We start from the raw sequence: 16480 nt of genomic DNA, 5'->3' as shown, positions 1-16480 counted from the left end.
CTATTCAGCAAAACAGAGAGCCTGGAGAGGGAGATGTTAAGATTGACTTTTTTGTGTTTGTGTTTCTTATTTTATTTCATTAATCTAATAACGTCATATTTTAACCATGAGGTGTGTAGCCTACTTGTATTTGGATGTTGTCCACTCATGTTGTTTAACTGTATGGTACATACTTTTACCACAATGTAGTATGTTTTCTAACTATTGTAGATATTGTATTATTCCTATTATTCTCAGATGCCTGTAGGCTAACTCGGTCACATTTACATGTGTTTGAATGTTGATTAATGTCTTCCCTTGTCAAATTAAAAATTAAAAATGACAATTAAAATGAAATTAAGTAACACCTCTTTTGTCAGTTTGTTTCTTCTTCAAAAGGATGCATTTACACTGTGAATGTGTTTTACTTTTAATTGAGTATTTCCATAGTGTGATACTGTTATAAATATAAAGTTATATATATATATATATATAGTTAAATATAATAAAGTTATCCGAATGTTTAGTGAATGATACGTTTTTCAGTACGGTTGCAGTCAGTTACATATACAGTTCTACATGTGTGACTCTCTGATTGGGGCTTTTGTAAAAGCAAAGAGTGCATCTGCACGTAGAATATGAACATATGAGAAAGACAAAAAGATACACTCACACCGTTTAGGTAAAGTCTGAACCTTACCTCTTTTGTCTCTTTCTAGAACAGCAGTCGTGTTTAACACACCTGTAAATTACTCCCACAGCCCTGCCAGCCTCCCCTTTCTTCCAGTCCTCCCCCTCTTCACTAATAACACCATAATGATGCCACTGTTAGTACAGTGCTGAGGCACTGTGCTTTATGGACTGACCTTAAAATCAATTCAGTAGCACACAAGGTCTATTAATGGAGCTAGGTTTGAAACTACTCCTCTCCTTCCTCATAACCTTAATAATATTTCACCCCTTACCTCTCCTCACCTCTTCTTTGTTTTTGCTTCAGGACTTCAGCGTGGATAGTAAATTACACACACCCAGCTTCTCTCATTCAGTCCAGTTATTTGACAAAGCAGTGGATGTTCTGCAGCCCTGTGTCACACATTAACCTCATAAAGGGAAAGTAATAGAGCCTGTCTCAGCTGACACACGATAGCAATGAAAAAATGTATCATAGCACCACTGCCTCCCTTCGACCCACAGGTAAACTCGACTCAATAAAACTCAGGCAGGTGGCTCCTATCCCTCCACAGCAGATAAATGTGATCGTACAACTGTGTAACACCATGAAATAAACATCTTTAGTTTGGTTCTCATTAGTGTCTCTGCTGCACATAAATTGGAAAAGAAGAGGTTTTGCTGCAGGGATGGAACAGAGGCATACTCGTGGGTTTGGGAGCACATTCCTGGACACAGAGAGGAGCTGAATCTCCTGCCATGGTTAATTAGTGGAGTCTGTGGGAAACCCCTGAATATGAAACCCCCCTCCAAAAGAACCACACCACTTCAAGTGATGGCGGCCATGTTGAATGGAACTCATTGTGCGGTGGCCAGAACGGAAGATTCCATCTCTTACGTCCAGTCATCTGAGCTGTCGTCCTTATTATGAAAGGGCCAATACTAGAGAGTGGCTGCGTTGGTAATACCAGACGACAAAGGAGGGCAAAGCACCACTTTTACACATCGAAGTAGTCACAAGGAGTACTACACAATCTGTGAAAACAGCTGTACAACGTCGTCTTTGGCTCTGGAGGCTTTGTCAAGTCGGAGAAAACATCCTTAGTGACATCACTAGGGACAGGGCCGTGACATTAGGTGTAAATGTAGAGTCGCCTAAAGTTTCTTATCATTAAATGATTTCATATAATTCATATAGTCATATGACCAAACTAAATAAATACATAAATAATCAATCCATTTTATTTCCAAAAACTTGACACAGTTGACCTGAGGTCTGCGGGGCCTCTGAGGGTCTGTGGTCCCGGGGCAGATGCCTACTTTGCCCTGTTGATTACTAGTCAAGCAATCAAGTTGCATTGTGGGTAGTGCAAGATCCAGAATATTCAGAGTTATATACTAGAAAGTCAAGATAGTTCAGCCTCTGCTGCATCGTCCAATACTAAATCATCTCTTAAAGGTAAACCTGTTGGGTGTGTCCAAACATGTGTTATAGCATCTAACAATCTGTTTTAGACAGGACTGTCACGCATCATGTGAAGTCTGAAGAAATTATGTTGTGAGCGGTGAAAAACAGCAACTCAGCCTGAGATATTAAACAGTGATAGCGAGAAGAAAGGTAGTAATCAATGTGCAAGGCCAAACTAAACTTTTCAAAACATTCAGTACAACAATGAGGTGTCAATGGCAACCATTAAATAATAAATGAAATAGAGTAGAACTTTTTAATCAAATCAACAAATCTGAGAGTGACCCACGAGAAAATGACATACCATTCGATCAATAAAGAGAATCACTGCAGCGTGGAGCCATACAGTTTAATTTGTCTTGATGCTATGCATTAAAACTATAAAGTTAATACATTATGATGTAGCCTGCTGGGAATATTAACACAGCTTCCTATATTATTAGTTTACCCTATTAGTCATAATGGGAAGCAGATACTGTAAAGCGAGGAAGAAATGCTGAATAGAATAGAAACTGCTGATTGTTTCTTTGTTATTTTCATTGCAATTTGCATAATTTAGGATCAAATAGCCCATAGCAATTTCATTGAGTAGACTATGCACAGATTTAGAGTCAATTTGGAATTAGAGTTCCATCAGATGAAATAGAGTAGCAGGTTTATTTTGATGTGTTTGTTTTAAAAGAGGATGCAGATGTATCACAGTTTTAAAAAGGGAACAATGAGTGTAATGAATCCGTAGCATATTGGAGGTTAACACGTGGTAGGTAATCAGATCCTTTTATGTGGAAAATTGAGGTTGAAAATAGACGCTTTTAAGCAATCTCTCTGGCCATTGATCCCACTGCTCGCTAGCTGTGAGCAACTTTAAGAGGCGTGGTGATAAAGATGGCTCTTTGAATTGCCTTCTCTGAAACATTAACGCACAAACATGCTTCTAACAATACACATAAGCTTTGAGAATCACCGCCTTATCTCCTGTTTGGTTTGAGTAAAAGATTTAGCCAGACACTTATTGCAAACAAAAAACAAGTGTACTGGAATGCATATAGGCTACACAACCTTCTCAACAGCGTGTTTGTGTGTGAGTATGCCTGAGCACACAGGGTACAGTAATTGGCGACCTGATAAATATTTGTGTAGAACCTCCTTAGCAGGAGAAAACAGAGAGGCATGCTTTCAACACTAATGCCTTCAGGCTGCAGAACAAAAAAAATTCAGGGATGGAGCCCACTTACATGCTTCATGTCAACATTTCAGGGGGCCTGGGGAGATGATGATGATGCGTCAACAGAAACATTAAAACGTAATTGTGTGCTGTTTTGTAATAACTGGTTATTTCTAAAAGAGAACATGATGAAATAAATCACATAACTAAAAGAGACATTTGTACAAAAAAGAAATGTGAACAATAAAGAAGAGTAAGATCCTGATGAGACAGAGTGTGTTTTAACTTCACTTGTTCTGCTCACTGAGTTTGTGCAGGAGCGCCTTGAACACGTGAGTTGAAAAAACTTTGACTAAGAGCGTAAAAAACCCGGAGCGATATGACTCCAACAACTGTAGTTAGGGTCTGAACAGAAAACAGAAAGCCAGTTGAGATTTCGGGTAAATTGTATGTATGTTTGTATGTTATATATAGATATATATATCTATATATAACGAATATATTTATATATACTTGTATACTGTATATGCATGTATATGGTTCCATTATAAATTGGTGTCTGCAGAGAGCCTGAAGTTTAACCTCAAGTCCCCCAGTGTATCCTGAAAAATTATTTCATTTTTACGTTGAGTTAAATGAGACAGTAGCTCAATGATTTGAGAGCAGATGATATTACAGTGCAATGCAAATTTTTTGTTGTTGCCATTTATGGTTTGTGTGGGTGTTTAAAAGCACACAGTAATGTCCTGTTCTGCTTATCCTCCGCTCTGCTGGAATGTCACGCTTTGCGTCCTCTGGATACAGGGGGGTGTTCTGCACTTCCTCAAAACTCATTTTCCTCCATGTGTAGTCCATTGTCTTTTGGGAATGGATTCCAACTGCAGCCAAGACAACAACGTACCAACGGCAATAGAAAGTCTCCGCTGCTAAAGCAATGAGGCATTTTAATAGGATGAGCTGAAACTGTTGTGAAGGCAAGCAGGCTTCCTCTCCCTCGTTGTCTGCCTCTTCCTCTCTTTCTTAGAGTTGCAATTGTTTGGAGTTTAGACTCAACAGGGATTTGGATGATTTAAGTTGAAAACAAAGGGTTAGATGTCTTTTGTGGAGACCAGTTTTTAAAGTCTGATTATTATCTGGACCTCCTGGATACTTCACCCCATCCACAACATGAATTCTCTACTCTGACATATGGTGGTGTTAAATACAAGATACCCAATGAAGATATGCAGAGTTCATATTTCCTACAGTCCATTTCCCACTAGGAGTACTAAGAGGGAGCGATAACGTTGAGGAATATCTTCTTTAGTCAATTCTGCTCTCTGCTCCCCAGCCAATAAAAGCCACTCTCATAATGTGCTCTTAACCTGAGCCATGACCTAGACACAGGAAATCCATATTAAACGGCGTCTTCATCAAAAGTCCTCTGGGAAACTAGCCATGTTCTGAGCCAGTGGGAAGGAAACAGTTAAACGAGCACTTTGACTTTCATGAATCTAATTAGCATACGTAGACATATCAGTCTAACTGATAGGCATAATATCATCTCAGAGGAAGAGTGTCACACCGGAAAAGCAATTCAATGCTCAGTGTCACGGCTCAGCTCTCCTTGAATCGTCTTTCACTGACTTGCTCTGTGAAGTTTCATTCAGATAAAGCTTGCCTGGAAAATACAAGTGCAGAGGAATGTCTGTTGGAGATATACTCTGTCTTAGAGTTGGCATCTTTCTTCAAGCTCGCATTTCTGTTTCTGCTCCAAAGCCTGTCTACCTGCCTGCCTGCCTGCTTTTTTTTTGCAGGCTCATTTTCCCTTAGGTGGCAGTTTACATCAGGGGCCGCGTAGTGATGGCACTGTGGCCACCTGCCGCCCAAATTGAAGGAATGCCAGCACCAGCTGACGTCCAGGGCAGCACTTCTGTCACCTCTGCTAATAGAGCTAAGACACACAGGGGTCAGCTGTCCTCTGTCAAATCTGACCCTTAACGAATGCTGTGACACGAAATCGGTAGCACTTCCGCAATGCCCTCCTGGTGAACCACAAACTTGGAAAGATTTCAGAGAGAATGGAACAATACAGGCCAACTTCCTCTGCCCCTGTAAGGACATGAAAGTGGATACATGCCGCCCAGCTGTCCTCCCTGCTCTCGACGCAGCCAAATTCAGGAGTGGAAACTCTTTCACCAGTCAAAGTCCACAGGGCTTCTGCTCCCACTGACAACCTGTGTCAGTTCGGTCAGTTCATTACCTGGGTTTGCATTCCATTTGAAAGCGAAACAAATAACTAGAGTCATTATTTATTTAAAGCCATTACCAGCCACTGTAGAACAAAGGCCGCCAATGTGCCAGTAAGTACTTCTAAGCTCTGTTCAGCTATTAAGTGCAGGAACACTCAACTAAAATTGGAAAAATAAATATAATAAATCAAAGACTGAAAAAGGACCTTAGCTATGAAGTAAGTAAATTGCAGACACTGCAATAAAGATGTGTCATATTGCTTAATGCAATGCAATTAGCAATATTTGTTTGTATTTGTTTTCTCCTTATACTACTTGCATCTGTCAAATCTCTTTTGGTTGGTTTCATCTTTCTTTTTCTTTTGGTTGTGGAAGTTTGTTTTGAATTGCATACGTTATCATACTTGTGTCAGCGTTCCTTGCCTTACTAATATAGTTATACACTCAATATAATGATTAATTGTCCTGTATTAAATCAACATTTAATGTCAGCTGTGTTCCAAGAAAGTAATGCAATAAAAATGTCATAAATTATTAACTTGAAAGTGAGCACTGTAGACCATTAGTTTACCATTATTTAAGAGGATAATGAGGAACTATTAGGTCATCGCCTCTGTCTTTCGGAAACATCAGGCGTCTGAATCTTCTCCAAATTTAGGAGCAAACCCTCCCACCCCCCCGGCTCTCGTATTTTCATCTGGTTTTGGAGCCCCAGGAGTCCTCGCTATGCCATGATAAGTTATTTTACTTGAGGAAGTCTAGTGTGGAAGAGGAAGAGAGAGGGTGAAATGTTAGGGGAGTGAGGGGCTGCCTCTCTCTTGCTATTGTTTGGACACAGTTCCTCTCACGCTGCATTGACCACAGACAGGGCGTGGCTGAGGGAGGCCAGGCAGGGAACATGAGAAGGGGAGGGGGTGAGGTATTCGGGTGGTGATGGATACAGGGGGAAGGTTACAGCACATTGCATACTTTCTCTGTATGTGGACAGCGAACAGGAAGGCGGGTGGTCCCCTGTGAGCGTTACAGTGAGAGAAAGAGAAAGAGCTGGAGTGGGTGGGATTTTGCCCCTGTAGTTTGGCGCTCTGTTCCCAGCCCTACTCATGTGCACGATGAAGTAATGAGAGACCCGGGGCCTCTGACAAACTCAGGCCAGATGGGGAGAGGATTCTTCCCCACAATTACTCTGCAGCAGAGAGCATTAGAGTCAGTGCAGCTTCTCCTCTAGTGAGAAAAGATAATCACTGGGTCTTTCAGGAGAATACTTAATCAACGCTGTTTTTCAGCACACTGTATAGTTTGGAGAATGTCTTAAAGCCTTAAGCTGTGTTATCTTCCTCTATTGCTGAATGCAGTATACTGCCATGCTCTCAATAGCATCTATAGTAAGGTTGCAGAGTTGGAGGATCGGCTGGTACTGGAAGTATTTTTTTTACTAATCTAAATTCCCATTTGAAAGATTACTTTGAAGGATATTTGTAATGTTCCTTAACATACTGAAGAAATAAGGATACAACTGGAGAGCATTTTGTTTCCTAAACAATGAGGTATAAAGTGTTTTTTTGGTCACTCAACAAATACTTTGGAGTCAAGGGCCATGACTCTTGCAAACAATAGGGACAAATACAAAGCAATCTTGTATCTAGTCCTGATTACAATAAAAAGCCTTTAATATTTAATGGCACACTTGATACCGTAATGCTGAGTCTTCTAAATGATTTGAAAATACCATAATGGACGATCCATTAGCGTTTAATTGTTTACATTTGTTTATCAGAATACTAGATTAACAATGAGCCTCTACCAGTGTGAACATAATTGTGAACCAAACACAAAGCTACAGTAACCAAATATCAAAAAGATGGACCCAAAAGCCTGAATGATTTAAAGTGCTGAGTGTTATCAGGTTTCTAAAAAGCATAATCTGTAGCTTCCACTCGTTGTTCCGGCAGCACACATAACAGCTTTTTTTTTTTTTAATGGTACTAGGTTTTATATTTTGTACTTTTAGCTTTCTATCAGTGAACCAGATATTCTAAAACACAGATCTTGTGTTCAGCCTCGAGAATTGTATCCCCATCCAAAGTCCTGGAAGTCACCGAACAGTGTCTATGGCAAAAATGACTTTTACTTCCATAATCCAGAACATCCTAAATAACTCCTCTCACTTTGTAAAGCTTCGGTCCTAGCCTTGAGCCCCTTATTTTACCTTGACTGCGACCGACCGTGATGAAAATGTGTCATCAATACTCCCCATGCTGTATGAGTCACCAACAGCTGCCTCATGCTTGTGTTTTAGAAAGGTTTATGGATTAGTATTGGCAGATTCCCATGAGTCTGTGATGAGCACTTTCTCACTGACCGACTGCAGGGCACCGATCTACCAAGAGAATGCAAGTATAAATAATGCAATATCCCATAAGGTGAGTTCACATTGATTTTACAGGACAACATATTTTCTTACAGCCTCTGTTCCCTGAGACAAATTGAGTGCAAACTGGATTGTCCTCACAAGTCAGATGGACATTAGATATGGCAGCAATACATCGATGCTGAAACATCAGCGTTGTTTAGGAATGTTAAACAAGGCCTTGATATCAATGTGATGGATTAAAAGGAAGGAGCAATAATAAGGGGTGTCCTCACCCAGACAATAAATACATTACTGTCAACGGCTTGAATAAATGGAGGCAGGTCGTTCAGCCAAAGCCCTTTCCATTGACCCTAATGTACTCTAAAACGAAGATAAGACATCAAACAAAAAATCTCTAGTAAACCGAGATATGCTTTGAAATATTACACACAATTTGAACAAAAAGCAAAATGAAGTTAATCGTGATGCACGGTGTAGAGACTGAAAGTTTTGGGTGATTTAATCTCTTGCTCCTCACGATTACAGACTCCAAGGCCATCGGGAACAGCAAACTGAAGTGCTGTGTTTATAGCCTTATTGGACATCTGTCAGATATGTTATTGAAGCTCCACGGGGAAACTGCAAAAGATCCTGACATTTTGGCAAAGTATAATATATTTACAAGAAGTCAGTTCATGCATATTAAAAAACCTTGTCTGTGGCGTCTGCTTTGATCCTTCACAGGGCAAAGCCAACAAATGGTCTAACAAACAGCTTGGCCTTGAGAGGGATACACACCTAAAGAACATTTAATCTCCCTAAACCACTGGACGCTGATGCTGGCTCAACTGACACCAAGCTGCCTAACCTCTCAGTCGAATCATCTTAAACTTGAAATCTTTGAAAAAACATCCTTAAGCTAAGCGGTTCTCGAGCTCATCCCTCTCCATGCAGGCGAGGTGAGGGCTCTGCCATGTGACTTTGAAGGAGAAGAGGATGGTGGAGGACTGAGTGGCTGTGTTTGGTTTGATCAGTCACCTGACTGCTGGCCTGGCCTCTGGGAACAGGAAGTATGACATCACTGACATTCAGGAATGTGGGAATGTCAGGCTGCCTGTTAACACTTCTGGAACGAAGCAGAGAGTGAAACGGACACAACAGATAACTCACTGCAGCTGAGTTATTCCAACTCTAAAGACTAAACACTAAGGCCAAGATTTCAGACCAACTTCAGCCCTGTAAGGGGGGGGGGGGGGGGGAACGCTACCCCTCATCTGAATGAGGCAACTCCGTTGACGCAGGGTCGTCCAGCAAATAAGTTTAACCTGGCTCTACTTTAGCCGCAGCTCAAGAAAGGCTGATGCATTGGTCAATCAAACACATGCAAGTGCACATTCCTAGTAGATTACTTTGTAACATGAACGTCTTATTTCTACTATTTACCTTGTGACCAACACAACAAAGTATTCAATGATGCCGCCTTTCCTGAGTTGTAAAATCTCTCCTCGTAATAACCGCTCTTTAGTATTTGGGCGTCTGATAAGCCTTCAAACACATTATTCTATCACTTCATGAACCGTATCGTATCTATCGTATCGTATAATAACCTGACGCACCCGTACCTGTTCAGATGCTGCGGTTACTGCACCAGTCTCAAAGGCCAAGAAAAGCTATCCAGCTGGTTACAGTCTTGTGATATGCTTACATTTAACAACAAGTGTAGACAAGTGACTGTGATGCAATCTGCCTTGCCTGCATACTTTGTGTGTACCTGGAGGATTAAAAAGTATATCCTCTTGGCAGCAGATTAATCAGCCCTGGTCGATCCAGTTTGCACACTGAAAGTATAACTAAACACTCATGGAAGATACTTTATTGTTGATGAGGACACAAGAGAAAAAGCCACAGCAGCAGCAACAACCTCGGTTTCTCTCTAATAACGTTCAGCCATTGATTGTTGTGGTTTGTTCACTGTGTGCTGCCGACCTTACATCACATCCTGATTAACTGCCCACATTGTTCATGTACTTATAGGGGTATTAAATCAATTTAGTATTTCACTTCCATAACATTGGGGGACTTGTATGACAAAATAAAAACAAAAGAATAACCAAAACCAAAGCAAAAAAGGCAAGTATGGATTAAACGCCAAAATCACTGTGTCCCATAATGCAATATGAGAGCAAAATGTATCATCATGTGTGAAATCAGTGACGTTGCCCTTTAATTGCATCTTGAAGATGCATTAATGCATTAATTCCTGAGAATGTGCACAACTAATATTCTGAGGGTGCGCAGGATACGCACACACACATCTAACTACAAAAACCATCTCACTCTAAAACCAAATTTCACACAGATCAGCCTTCAGGGCCACCAGCAGATATGAGGAATCCCCTGTTGCTAAACTACATATGACTGACACAGGGAAGCATCTATTGGAGAGTGACAGCGAGCTGCCTGGTAGAGTATGATCTCAATAACCTCCAGGCATCTAAACATATCTGAGTCAAAGACACCCCGAGGCCAAAGACCTGCAAAATGAGATCTTTTTTTCAGTGGCCTTTTCACTATTTCAGAAAGCCTGACTTTATGTACAAGCAGGCGATGAAAAGATTATTCTGTCGTGCCATCCTATATTCTGTCGTAAGCTTTAAGTTTGTCATGGCTAATTAGTTGTTCAATAAATTGATTTGATCAGGCAAAGGGTAACCGTCAAACAAGATCACAGGGACTTCCCAGCTACACGTTTGTTCCACTCATTACAAAATAAAACTCATCATTAATGAATCCAAGATGTCAGCTATATAAAAGTAGCTTAACAGAATCTGTCATAAGAAGGTTTAATTAGACACAGGCCATCGTCTTACACAAGCTGAAGCAAATATAAAATATATTCTATATATATAAATATATATATAAAGAATTTCTTTTGCAAGCAAGCGTCATTAGGCATCCAACAACTAATTATAAAACAGTATTTATTATTCATAGTCTTTAGGTTATTACTTACGGGAAAAAATAAGTGCTATTAAAGTATGTCATTTCAGGACATGAAGCCAAAAACTTCAACATTCCCATGAAAACTTCAGTTTAAAGCTCATTCCTCATTCATCACATCTCTTTCCCAGCTCTTTCCACTGCCATGGTGTCGGCAGCCCCCGTCAGAGATGTTGGCATACAGTGCCTCATCCTGAGGCTCAGTTTGAGACTCCTTGCCAGACTCGGGGAGAGCGGAGAAGGAGCCAGAGCTAGAGGGAGTGCAGCCCCAGAGGAGCCCAGCTGCTGCCTGGGAAACTAGACCCGGACCGGTTCTGGCCCACGCTCTCTAACCCCAGCCCTGTCTCTTGTGCTCTTTTTGTTTTGTTTTTAAATCGGCTGCCTTTTCCACTGTCATTCTGGTGTGGACTTTGGGGAAAAAAAGGTCAACGGATGAACGGTGGAATGATATTAGTTCCCCCGCAGCACATTCCTCAGATACTTCCCACTACTGATTTCAAAACACTCACACATGTTCATGTTCTCACACACACACACACACGCACACGCACACGCACACGCACACGGAGGCAGGGGATTAGGTGTGAGTGCACACACACTCACAGTCATTCACATACATGCACATGCTGTGCCACTCACCCCGGTAGTGGAGGCTGTCATCGTGGTGATTGTACTGGTGGTGGTTCTCCAAGGCAGGGGGGCTGCTGGCACCCAGTTCTGCCAGTCTGCGGCTGGTGGCGGAGAGCTCAGAGCGGAGGTTGGTCACTTCCTGACTGGCGGACTGGATGGCCCCATCAATCCTCTGTGCCAGATGTTTGTTGTCTTCCATCATTTTAAGAATTTTCCCCTGAGGACCAAATCCACACAGAGCAGCATGATGTCAAGTGGAGCATTAGAGGGGGTGAAGCTTCCTCCTCCTCTTATCCCCCTCTCCTCGTCCTCCACCTCCACCTGTGCTTCTTCTCCTACAGTTTACTTTGCACATATAAAAGAAAAAAGCCAAAATGCCTGTTCCTCCTCTTCTGTTCTCCGCTGAGCAGCACAGAGATGATGTCTACCTGTTACTGCACAAAGAATAACGTCTGTGTGGCCAAGCACCACACAGTCACAGAAAGCATGTGTGTCTGTGCAGGGCAAAAGAGAGAGAGAGAGAGAGAGAGAGAGAGAGAGCGAGAGCGCGGGAGAAAGAGAGGAAGAGAGAACGTAAAGAGAGACGAGGGAGAGAAAAAAAAGACAGAAGAGAAAAAGAGATTTAGCTCAGCGGGCGGAGGGGAAAGTGAGTGCTCCCGCAGAGGAGAATGTGCTGTGAGCAGCTGCTCTCAGAGAGGACCCAGCACACACTGAGATGACATGCAGCCTTTTAAATGGATTGTACCATGTGCTGGAGGACCAGGGGAGAGGAGGGGACACAGTTGGACTGCGCGGCTTTCGAGTAACTCTCTAACTACAGAGTGCTGTGTATCACACACCCTATGGAGTCTGTAACGAGTTAGCAATGGGGTCTGTAATAGTGGAAAAGGACAGATTGTTTCTCTTTACTTCTTCCTCTCTCCATGTCCCTACACTCAGAGCTTGGCAGCAGTATTGAACCCTTTGACAAGGACTGGTCAAGCCCTCTATATCTTTTCAGTCCTGCTCCCACTCTCCCTTCCTCCCTCTCACTAACACACCCGCTGTCTTTTTGTCTCTCCCACCCCCTCTTTTTTCATTCCATTATATATTCATCTCTTTGTCCTGGGAAAGCTCACCCCCACATCGGTGGAAGGGAAAGGGGGCTGGCTCAAGGCGCCCAAGGGGAAAACATTTCAACTCTGAGAGCAAACTTAGCAGAGGACAGAGGCACAGCCCTCTAATGGGCTGAAAACAAAGAGGAGAGGCCCGGAGAATTACAATCGAGCTGTGGCGAGAACATAGTGGAGCTTTACTTCTTTGATCAAAAACAGTTGGAGGGATTATATTTCTGCTTATCCGTGAGCACAGCAAACAAACACCACCGCCATCAATTCTTATCTGTACAGCTGTAAAATTCCATCACACACACACAAAAGGTTATAGAGACGGGGGTAGGCTGTTCATCTTAACTTAAAACAATCCCGGATATTGCTGAGCCATCACAACTTTGAATCTGCATTTGACATTTCATTTCCCAAGTAAAAAAGTAATCCTGTCTCTGGCAAGAAACTGAGGCAGATGAGTGATACATCACTCGGATGCTGTCATCCCATGCTCGGGCGATAACGACTCAATGCTCATTGGTATTCACACAATGGCAGAGAGAGACAAACAAAGATGGGACTGCAAGTGTGTGAGACTGACGACCGGATGAGACACACAACTTCTTGGTCACACTGCTAGTTGTTCACTGCTTTATGATGAAGTCCGCACAGTGACGGTGTTACAGATCAGATCATGTCTACGACTATCAGGCGGGGGCCCATTAGTGTGGCCTCTTGGACAATAGTCTAACTTATCAGCTCCCTACAGTACATATTGTATTACGGTTGTGCAGTGAGATATATGGATGATTTCCCAATTGAATTTCCAGAACATTTACTATATCACAATGCCTTTGCTAGAGCGATATGGAATAACATAGTCTGTCCACAAGAAAGGAATTGATTTCCCCAAAAATGTGTCGTGGCTGCGTGGCTACAAGACAAATGTGTATCAATCCTTCTTCCTCAGGGTCACACACAGATAAGTAAATAGTATAAATAAGGACTTTGTGCAGCAACATTTTGCTCCCTTATTACACATGAACTGAACTTTTAATCTCAAGTGTCAGAGATAATGAAAATATAAGTACATAATAGATTTTTTCTAAACAATATTAGACGGGTAAAACTCTCTGTAACAGTACGCCCAGGGATACACTACCTCATTGTATTTCCTAGATTACATCCTAACATCCTAAGTTGCATGTTCTTCGTCATATTTCAGCGTGTTAGCATGCTAACATTTGCTAATTAGCATGAAACTCAAAGTACAGCTGAGGCTGATGGGAATGTCAATAGTTTTGCGGATCATACACCAAAGTATGGGTCAACAAAACAAAATGTGACCTGTTGGTGACTCTACATGAAAACTTCTGTGGGATTCCTCCTCTGGACTCAATGAATGACCAAATTTCATGCCAATCCAAAGCTGTCCAGATATTTCAGTCTGCTTGTTTCTCCTTCTATCCTCTTTGTGTATCGAGCCTCTCTATTATATAATCTTTCTGTATCGTCTATAAACAAATCGCTGCTGTTCGAATCATCAACAATGATACGCAAACAGGGCAATTAATTCAGTTACTAGAAAAGACTTATGCCAGAGCTGGCATGTTTGATCATCACATCACATGTGTAGCAGATCATTATCACCGTCTAGACAGACACATCGCTGTCCCCGATTAGTGCACTGGCCATGATTTGAAGCTGATTAGCAAAGGACAAATGTAGCACGATCTGTAGCTCAGGGCGAGGAGGATGGCCGTCTCCCCTTCTTGCTTTACACAGAAGGGCGCCGTTATTCCAGCGCAACTGGTTTTGTTAAACAACGTGACAGCTAAGTGTTCCTTCATATGAAACCACAACCACAGTCTGCTGTGAGCTATGTGAGGGCTTTCATACGCTCAACTGTGGAATGCGAAGGAAATTAATGATTTTGGGGTCGAAGGTTGGGACATGTCCCAGATACACATCAATAACCATATGGATAAGTTGAGGATGCATAATTGTGGTATGTTCAAAACACACAAAGTCCTCCTCTGTTTCCACAACTGGAGTAAAACGTGTGTGTGACAGAGACCATAGACCAGTGCAGGAACTTGGTTGACTCCCCTAAATAAGCAGTTCTCCCTCTAGTGCTTCTATGGATTTGGTTCACTTTTCAAACTTGTGTTGTTAGTTTGCTCACTTGTTTGATGCTTTTAATGGGAAGTTTAATTAAGTGTGCCGACGGTGTGCAGTTAAAAAGAGGTATTGATAAACGGTCACCATGACTGTCTGCCTGGGTTAATTGAATATCGACTAATCCTCTGTGCACTGGAATGCTTTCCATTTTTTCTCAATAGCAAAGTGATATAATGCCCTGCTCAACTATTTATACAGGTCTTATAAGGGGCCTGGGGAAAATACCCACTTCACTCTACTAGAATTACTAATGTCTATCAAATGCTATGAGAAAAAGAAAAGAAAGAAAGTCAAAGTGTGTGACCATGTGTGAGGAGGAGCCGGGTAGATGTATAAACGGTGTGTTAAGTCATAGGAGAAATTATCATTTTTGACAAATACAGTACATTGATAAACACTTTAAAAGGCATTATAACTACATTATAGTGTGTTATGAAACCATTTTTTAAATGTTAAATGGGGGGGGGGGGGGGGGGGGGGGGGGGGGGGATTAAAGTAAAGTGTTGCCATGTTAGGTCTATCTGGGCAGGGAGAAATTAGAAGATATTGTGAGATAATCCCACTCTGTATGTCAAACTATCAGATACTTATACTTATGCATACTTTTTTTTAACGGATTTATCAAAACCTCAGCCCAACAAGCTGTAAATACAACATTGAATACTAACTTATACAATTAGTATGACTAATGTGTCAGCTAACAGTGGCATTGAGGTCTGTAATAGCTCTTGTACAATAAATTATTATTTTCCGATTTTCCAAATGAAACCTCCTAATTTATAATTAGGGCAGATCTGAAATTGAAATATTTGGGACTCCATGGTCAAATAGTAACAGGCATCTTTGCTTAATTGGCACTAAGCATGAGAGAAATTCCTCCACTAGGAATGAGGCCCCTTCAACAACCAAGAAGCATCTCTGGAGGGCTTTATTACAGCACACTGCTAACATTCGTCTGTTTATATACCCCAGATAGATACTTTAGAAAGTATGTCTCAGCCTCCATATACAGTAGAGCTGCTCTCAATCCAACCCTTCACAGGCAGCAGTTCTGAATTTAAAAATGTTCAGTCTGCTCAGGACTGAAGCAAAACATCAGGTTGTAGGACATTTTATTCTGGAAGTAAAAACTGTCTCGGTACACAGCACACGGTCTGTTAACATCAAATAGAACAAGAGTTTTGATTCTTTACTTGTAGGCAGGTAAATTGGCTCTGCATTTGGATTTTACTTTTGTCTGTCCACCATCTGTGTAGTGTGTTTGTGTGCATGAAGCAGAGGGAAAAAAAGTGCAGCATCAAAAGGATGAGAGGAAGAGTTTGAGTGTTCTTATCAAAGCTGCACATTAAAACGAGTGTTTTCAGTGCCACTACCTATTGCTTCCTTTTGCCAACATTCCTGACAAACAAGACACTTGAGACAAAATTGGCCTTTGTTAGGCGGATCGAATATGGCACCACTTTCCCACAGCAATAAGGCATCACTGACACGTTTGTACGCGCGCTTCAATGGTGACTGATTCTTTTGTTTACTAAAGAATATATGCAGATGTAACAAAAGATCATCAAGCATGCATTACTTGACAGCGAGTAAACTGTAGAAAGCTTGTTTGTTTCTGTCACTTACAGTTCACTGCTCTGAATGTTCTCAGTAGATTTATTAAAAGCAAATGCCACAGTTGGAGGAAATGGGTATTTATGTCTGTGCAAGTGACGGGGAGAG

At 41.6% G+C, this 16480-nt stretch overlaps 1 protein-coding gene across 5 annotated transcripts in view; it reads right to left on the bottom strand.

Moving 5' to 3' along the window:
- The window catches only part of kaznb (kazrin, periplakin interacting protein b), a 103827-nt gene that overhangs the window by 49501 nt on the left and 37846 nt on the right, over positions 1 to 16480 (bottom strand). For all 5 annotated transcript variants that reach the window (XR_003832307.1, XR_003832308.1, XM_029432243.1 and 2 more), the window contains one exon: positions 11502 to 11709. Coding sequence is in view for 3 of the 5 variants with exons in the window: in XM_029432243.1 (XP_029288103.1) it covers positions 11502 to 11709 (208 nt within the window). In the remaining 2 variants the exon portion in view is untranslated. The remainder of the gene's footprint in view (positions 1 to 11501; positions 11710 to 16480) is intronic.

This window comes from Cottoperca gobio, chromosome 5 (genome assembly GCF_900634415.1).
Source record: "Cottoperca gobio chromosome 5, fCotGob3.1, whole genome shotgun sequence".
NCBI lineage: Eukaryota > Metazoa > Chordata > Actinopteri > Perciformes > Bovichtidae > Cottoperca > Cottoperca gobio.
The sequence above is the reverse complement of the archived record's forward strand: the minus strand, read 5'-3'. Positions and strand labels throughout refer to the sequence as shown.